The sequence below is a fragment of the Silene latifolia genome, chromosome 11, assembly GCF_048544455.1.
Source record: "Silene latifolia isolate original U9 population chromosome 11, ASM4854445v1, whole genome shotgun sequence".
Classification (NCBI taxonomy): Eukaryota; Viridiplantae; Streptophyta; class Magnoliopsida; order Caryophyllales; family Caryophyllaceae; genus Silene; species Silene latifolia.
The window spans coordinates 130448618-130457152 of record NC_133536.1 but is presented as its reverse complement, the minus strand read 5'-3'; the positions used below and the strand labels follow the sequence as shown (position 1 = coordinate 130457152).

At 40.2% G+C, this 8535-nt stretch overlaps 1 protein-coding gene across 1 annotated transcript; it reads left to right on the top strand.

The window, feature by feature from the left end:
- The first annotated feature begins 4240 nt into the window (after positions 1–4240).
- LOC141613989 (uncharacterized) lies at positions 4241–7154 on the top strand. Its single transcript, XM_074432737.1, has 2 exons — positions 4241–4447; positions 6996–7154. Exons 1-2 carry the CDS (start codon positions 4241–4243, stop codon positions 7152–7154), a joined length of 366 nt encoding a protein of 121 aa, XP_074288838.1.
- Positions 7155–8535: the final 1381 nt, after the last annotated feature.

Sequence of the window (8535 nt, the reverse complement as noted above, 5' to 3'; positions counted from 1 at the left end):
TATTCAATACATGCCATGAGTTTTGTAGATTCTTGCAATCCTAAGATAATGTGAAACTTAAGAGATGGTCTTAAGTAGGACATCAATGAGTTGGAATCAATGTTTTGATCATGTTATAAAATTTTTCTCGATAAGTCGAGAAGTTGTGTTTATACATGGAGTTTAGTGGGAGTTACGGTAATTTTAATTAGTCTAATATGTGGATGACATATTGATCATTGGGAATGATTTAAGACTTGGAGAAATATAATACATCTATAATATCTGGATTTATGGAGATAAATCTATATGATATTAGCGTAAAAAAGGAAGTCTTATGTTGATAAGATTCATGACTAGTTCAATCAATTTGAACATATTTAATTGATTCCATTTGCTTCCGCTGCCAAATAAATTAAATGGAAATAATGTATGACACTTCATATACTTTGAGTATGATGAATTGTTCCAAATCGAATTTAAGTAATTGTTACCAGGTAGCCATATAAGTTGCTCTTAAGTGCTTAAGGAAGCAGTAAGGATGTAAAGTTAAGTGTTATTGATGCAATTCACAAATTTGTGTAAGGGCTTACACTAATGACTGTTGAGATTGCATAAGGTTTCGGACAAAAACCGTATTCGAAACACCTAAAGATGGTAAAGTAACCATTGTGGCTATGTTATTTAAGAAATGGATTTGCTAGAATTGTTCTAGGAAATAAAGAACAATGAGAGATGCTTACAACGGAAATTGAGTACACTTGCAATCATGAGATGTGCAAGAGGATGGGTCCCGCACATTGTGAAAACAGTGGGAGCTATTCTAAGGCTAGAGAGCCTATGTCTAGATTGAATCTAGACACGTACTCAGAAAGTTTTGTAATGCAAATGTATATATTACAAAGGAAAACGAGTATGTAGTAAGGTTGAGTAAGGTACAAGAAGTTGATAAAACCTACTAACCAAAGCCTTCTCATAGGCTTAACATGATGAGTCATGTCATATGTCATTTTAATTGGATTGAGATGAACAACTACATACAAGATCAAATTGGATTATAAGAATATGAAGTAGTAATCAGGTATTGACTATTCATATGTGATAATCACATTTTTCATTCGAGTTTTTAAATCTAAAAACTCCTTTTATACTTTGTTACATCCGAACGGGTTGTAGAGACAATATTGAACTCCGTTAAACTGAACCCGGATTAACATAGTATTTGCCCATTGTCACTTGTATGAGGTGACGTCTCGAGGTGACGTCTCGAAGTGACTAGAGTGTGATGCGATTGATGGCAAGTTCAAGTGCCATAGAGTCATATGAGATGATTAGTCGATCACATAGGCAGACGGTTAGGAACACTTTGTCGGGCCTAATGACCGCTTATAGAGTTCTGGCAAATTTATATAGCCTGGTCGTGGCAAGAGCTACTATAGTATTCTAATGAGTCGATTCTTTTGACTAAAGACTATTCTCCAAAGATGGCACAGTTTCAGAGTAACTTTGATTTATGTTCCTACGACCTTCGTAAATGGGGTCAAAGGGCTTATTTTGGGTTATGATGAGCTGTGGCTAGTCGAAGGGAATAGTGCGATAGGAATTGTCCACCCCTTGTCAGGGTTAAAACAATGTCTCAGGGCCAATCGAGGAGTAATGAACTGGAAATGCGTGGCCACACTCGGAAGGTATCTATGGTAGATAATTCCGGTCAATCAGTTGTTCTCCAGATCGAGGAAACCACTCTCGATATGATCACTTGCAAGTACGACCTGAAAGACACCTTGCATTGAGTGGGAGATAGTAATAGGACAAGAGAATTGGTGACGCACACTTGTCGAGGACAAGTGGGAGATTGTTGGAGTGTCCCCGACAATAATGCGATCACATTGTTGATCATATTGAGATCACATGTTTAAATCTCATATTAAGAATACATGAGGGAAAGTAATACTTCTTAGTCAACTGGTCCACACATATCCGTAATGATTGGCTGACTAGAGTTTGACATTACAGTCGTACGACGGTGTTGAACAGTTGATCCCCTAAGCTCATACTTATAGGGTAATGCTCTTAATTGATTATTTAATTAATCGTATGCCGATACGGGTTAATTAAATTCCTTAAAATTGACTAGTTATTTTGCGAGTAAAATTACGTGTCTTATTGTAATTTGATTAAATAAGATTCGGTCTAAGTAATCGAATTGTTTTATTACTTAGGTTAATTAATTGTTTATGAAACAATCAAAATAGAATGAATAATTTATTATAAATACAAGTTGGTGTAGTTTATGATTATATGACCCTTTTTGGTACAAGTAATTGTGAATTACTAATTATTTTTGTCTGTGACATATTTAATTGTATGATGATTTTTAATATTTTAAAAATACATTATAATGTAACATGTCAAGTAACATGTCACATATGTCACAATTGACAAATGACAAAAATAAAATGGACTACCACATTATGGGTGTGTCGTGTATTTTAGAGGGATAAGGGTTAGTGTGCCATAATTGAGTTGTTTAGTGGAACACATCGTGATTAACCTCTATATGATAGTGTTGCATGCCTACACCTTGAATAAAACAACCTAAAAAGCAAATGTGCATGCATTGGCACCCTTTTTCCTCCCTCCAAAAACCGGTTCCCCCTTACCCTAGATAATGTGAATTGTTCTCATTTTTCCAATTATTCATTTTCTATAAGAACACACAAAAATTGTATGTGATATTTTTTTTAGAGTGTGATAAAAATTAACTCTATACTTTGAAAAAGAAAAGAGAGCTCATAAAATTACCTCCTCTTGAACCGAAATTTTCAAGAGCATAATATATATTTTTGTGTCAATTTTTACGGTAGGATTTTATTAATACTAGTCTTATGTTAATAAAATCTATTAAGGGTGTTGCCTTGGTACAATCCTTGGGGAGAGATTCTACACTTGAATCTTGCTCATCCACTAAAGAAAGCTCAAGATCTAGCAAGGTAGGTGACCTTGCTAGTGCCCATTTTGCCGAGTCAACAATGTAAGGAACCGATTTTCTTTACTCTTATATTATGTTTTGCATGCATAAGATCCGATTTAATTTTATGACTAAATTAAACTATCATACTATGAATATGTAAACATTTGAGATTAATGAATCACAACAGTTCGGCCCAAGATAGTCACAAAAGGTGGGTCAAAAATCTGTCTTAAGACCGTCGCACAAAACAGCTATAATCCATTATATATACTCGGTCAACCACCATTTGGGTGGTCAACGATGGTCCTATGGTGGTCACGGTGGGTCACATGGTGGGTCTAAGTCGCGGGTGAGTCAACGGTATAAATTAAATAATATAAATTCTAGTTTAAAACGGTTTACCTTACGATCTCGAAGAGGAGGGCAAAATCTCCACTTTCTCTTCCTTTCTCTCTTTTTTTCTTTTCTCTCTAAAATTTGGTGGGTGAGGATTGTGTTGATGTTTTTAGTGGATAAGGGTGATGGGTGGATAAGGGTGGAGTATATAAGGTGAGGGTATATATACATAAGGTAGTATGTGGATACGTATACATACATCGTATTGCGTATTATTATTGCCAGTTATTATTATTATCATCATTGTCATCCTAAAATAATAATAATTATTATATTATTATTTCGTCTCAAACATAACTCGTATAAATACAATAAAATATTATTATATAAAAATATAAATACGGAGTATTAGAGATACATCTAGCTTTCGGTTACAGAAAGGATGTGGTTCGGTTAAATGGTGTGCCTAAGGATATAGTGTCAGATCGAGCTGCGAGGTTTATATCACAGTTTTGGCACGAGTTGCAGGATTTGATGGGTACGACTTTAATGATGAGTACATCTTTTCATCCTCCCACAAATGGTCAGACTAAAAGGACTATCAAGACTTTGGATGATATGTTGAGGGCTTGTGCCATTGACTTTGGTGGAAGCTGGGAAGATAGGCTGGATTTGATTGAGTTTTATTACAATAACAGCTATCACACCAGTATAGGAATAGCACCGTTCGAGGCTTTGTATGGCAGGAAGTATCGAAGTCCAGTTTGTTGGGATGACAGTGCAGAGGCAGTGGTTTTAGGACCACAGATGGTGCAAGATACGATTGAGCAAGTTTCACTAATTCGTCAAAAGACGAGAGCAGCTCGGGATCGCTAAAAGAGTTATGCAGATTTGCACCATATGGACATCGAGTTCGTAGTGGGTGAAAAGGTCCTTTTGAAAGTGTCACCGATGCGAGGGGTGATGAGGTTTGAAAAGAAAGGTAAGCTAAGCCAGATGTTCATTGGTCCGTATGAGATCTTGGATCGTGTAGGTGAGTTGGCCTACAGGTTAGCGTTACCACCAGATTTGGATCGATTCCACAACGTGTTTCATGTTTCACAGCTTCGGAAGTTTGTGAGTGTTCCATCACATGTACTTGAGGTTGAGAACATAGAGGTTGATGAGTCTTTATCTTATGCGGAGGTTCCTAGACCGCAAAGTACGCAAGACAAGGAATGGTGAGACCCTCTACTTAAGGTGCTTTGGTCTAATGATAATGTAGAAGAGGCCACATGGGAACTAGAGGAGGCTATGAGAGAGCGTTTTCCCCATCTTTTTTATCAGGTATGTTTGGTTACGAGGACCTAACCGTTGTCTTTTAAGAGGGGGTAGGAGATTCTCACATGCTTGTTTTGAGTCAGTTTGAGTTGGTTTAGCTATGTTTGTGTCATCTTGTCAGTTGTGTTGGGTGTTTCTTATCAGTTTGTGTTGGGAATTTTTTTTCATGTAGTGGGAGTTGTTTGTTTTGGCAGTAGTTGTTAAGGGGTTGTGTTCTAGTTTTTGGCCTTGTTTTGTGCGTATAGTGTGAAATTCGGGGACGAAGTTCTTTAAGGAGGGAAGACTATAATACCATGGTTTTCTAAGTCTGTTACTCGGTCGAATATGGCTTACTCGGCCGAGTAAGTGTGTCATGTGTTTCGGGACAGTTTACTGCCCAGGAATACTCAGCCGAATATGGGAATACTCGACCGAGTAGAGGATACTCGGCTGAGTATACTCTATACTCGATCGAGTATCCGGTTTGACGGGTATTATTTCTTCGGTTTGATTTAGAAAGGATTGGAGTTATTTTAATACGCGATTACAGTTCTTAATCATTTTTATAAAACCTAAACTACACAACGTAACTCTAATCCTCTCCAAATCTCTCTCTCAAGTGTCCGGATCGTTTGTGAGTCTAGTTCATCCTTCGTTGCGTCGATTGTGTCGGTAAGCCTTTGATTTCATAAGGTCTATTGATTTGTCTTTTAGGGTTTGCCCTAATTTGTGATTTGGGGAAAAGGGGTTTTTGCATATGGTAATTGGAATTATGTGGTTGTTGTTAGGTGGAGAATTCGTAGAGGAGCCTTTCTAACTTGCTTGTGTATCTCATTGAAGTTTGTGCTAAGGTAGGGTTTCCCTACTCGATTTACTGTTTATTTGGTGTAAGATATATGTTGTATTATTGTACGATTGATATTGTGATTATCTGTTGTTCTTGGTTTCGGAGTTGGGTGTTGGAGTTGTGATGGTTGATGGTGATGTTCGCGAGGTGCGTCCTCGGTTGAGTAGAGCCACTGACGGGAGTGGCTTCACGGCCTAGTTTCGCCCTTTGTGGAACCCGCCATAGGAGGGGATGTGCACATTAATGGATAGCGTTATCGGTCATTGATGAGCGGGAGCTTAGGTGGGTACTGCTGCGGTCCCCCACTGGCAGGGCTACACACTTTAGTGTGTAGTCAGTTACATGTTGTGATTGGGAGTGGAGGTGGATGATGATCATCTGTTATCTTATCGTACTTTTCTTATGTTAGTTATACGGTAAACTGACCCCGTTGTTTTGTAAATCTGTGGTAATCCATTCGGGGATGGTGAGCAGATTGTGACAGATGATGATGGTCATTAGCTTTGGGACAAGATAGGGAGTCATCACTTGAGTTTAACTTCTGTTGTCATGAGATTTATCATTCGGTTTTAGTTGTTGAACAATAGTAACTTTTATTTTGGTTTTTGATTTTGGAACGTAAACTTTTTTCAGTTATACTTTAATAATTGTGTTTTGGATTGGTAACTTTGATATACTACCATCTGGCAACCGAGGTGGTGACGGTCTCTTATGCTAGGGTGGTCCTGGTAAGGCACCTTGGTATGTGGGGCTGTCACAAAGTGGTATCGGAGCGACGATTCTGGAACCTAAAACTAATGAACCCAATGAACATAGGGAGTCTAAATAAAATGAACCCAAGGAGAGTTGTTTGGAGCTACCGCAAAGATTTGGGAGATGTCCTGAAGTTGCATTAAGGCCCTTACAATCTTGAGCCTTTCACATGGGGGGAGTCTTTGGAACTGTTGTATGTTCGAGTCATGTGTGTGTACTTCTTGTAGCTTGAATCTTGTGAAGTGTTGGATGAAATGATGGAAGAACATGAATAAGGTGGTACGTGAAAAGTGAATTGCGAATTTGTATATATAGGTCTTGAACATGAAGTATATTGAGCATGTGATATGTTTAATACGTGGCTTTTAAAAGGGTAGTTGCGCATATGTATATATTTTGATAGAAAAGCATGTTTACGTATGATAACGATAGTTTACAGATCGTTTTTGCCATGACTCGACTGAGCAGGGCTGGTACTCGACCGAGTATAGGGTACTCGGCCGAGTAACCAAGCACTCGAACGAGTGTTGTTTGGGATATGAGTGGCAGTAGCTACTGTTTGTGATCACTCGACCGAGTAGTATAGCATACTCGACCGAGTGAGACATACTGGACCAAGTATCATCCATACTCGACCGAGTATGTTTTCTATGTCTTTGACGTTGGCTACTTGAGTGAAACACTCGACCGAGTACTAGTAGTACTCGACCGAGCATCGCACCATACTCGGCCGAGTACTTCTTTAGCGGAGGTTCATGTTTTTTCTGAGCCGTAGGCTATGTGCTTATGTTTCCTTGCTTCTATCAGCTCAAAACGCCGCCAAAGAGGTCAGCAGCGTATATCCAAGCATCTGAGATGACCACAGATGACGTAGCCCGCATGATTGTGCAGCAGGAGGCAATCCTTAAGGCTCTTAAGAATGTGGGTAAGGGGGGGCTGAGAAATCGGTGGACGCAACCCACCTGAGCACCATAATTGCCCGCTTTAACCCATCGACTTACGAGGGCACCGGAGAACCTAAGTTGCTTGATAACCGGCACTGAGAGATGGAGAGTCTTCTTGAGGTTGTGAAGTGTCCGGCGGAGTTGGTTGTTAAGCAGGTGGTGTACTACCTGAGAGGTGAGGCTGCAGTTTGGTGGCAGAATGTGAAGGAAGATGCAAGGGCATACTACCAGGATGAGGGGCTTGATGTTATACTATGGGCAGGTCTGAAAAGTATTATGAGGGAAAAGTTTGTGCCGGAACACATCCGCCACAAGTTGAGAGCTGAGTTTGATTCCTTCACTATGTCGAACGATATGACGGTCACAGAGTACTATCACCGGTTCTTGGAGTTATCTCGATATGCAGAAGATATGCAGCTGGGTCAGCGAGGTTTGGCTCTTCGGTTCGAAAAGGGGTTGGCTCCTAAGATCATGAACAGGTTACCAGCTGGAGTTCTAATCGACCTAAAGGAAGTTTATGCACGGGCTGGACATGCGGAGAGATTGGTAGATTTGGCCAAGGAGACTAATGAAAGAACTGTTGAAAAGAGGAAAGCAGAGAGTGAAAGTGGCAATCAGTCAGGCCGCAAGAAGAGTAACTATGGGCAGTCTAGGGCTTTTTCGGGAGGATCTGGGTTTTCAGGGGGATCTCGAGCATGGGGAGGAGGTGGTGGTCGGAGTGTTAGTGACAACTCCAACCTTACTTGCTTTAACTGTGGGGGAGTGGGTCACAAGAGGCACGACTGTACCAGTGCCAGAGTTGGAGGGGTTTCAGGAGCTTATCAGGGGAGTTTCTCTCAGGTTTCAAGCCAAAGTTTCGCTAGCAACAGGCCATATGGGTCTTGGGGTAACCATGGAGGGCAGAACAACAACAATTGCGGCTTCAACCGCAACAGTGGAGGATCCTATCAGCGCCCGAACAACAGTGTGACTCAGAATTCGGCAGCTAAGCCGACTACTTCAAACACCTCGGTCCAGGGTGGAGGCCAGAAAAGTAGCGGGAAGCTCTTTATGATGGGCAAACAGGAAGCTGAGAACGATGCTCATGTAGTTACCGGTACCTTTCTTGTTCATAATACATCGTCTTTCATTTTGTTTGACTCAAGGGCAACCCACTATTTTGTGTCTAGAGGTCATGCCTTGTCTATGGGTTGGGGGAGTATGAGCTTGTAAGAGATAATGTGTTTATACCTTCGCGAGAGTCGGTATCTTGTGTTAAGATGTATAGAGATGTATCCATGTTGGTAGGGAAGGTATATTTACCGGTCAACTTGTTAGAATTCCCTATGGATGGGTTTGAGGTCATCGTCGGGATGGATTGGTTGGGTAAGTATGATGCTAAGATAGATTGCCGACAAAAGAAA

Excerpts from the sequence above, each read along its gene's own strand:
- LOC141613989 (XM_074432737.1), top strand. The coding sequence starts at position 4,241 with ATGCGAGGGGTGATGAGGTTTGAAAAGAAAGGTAAGCTAAGCCAGATG. Across the intron at positions 4,448-6,995 it reads TTGAGGTTGAGAACATAGAG|CTCAAAACGCCGCCAAAGAG; the intron begins GTTGATGAGTCT and ends TGCTTCTATCAG.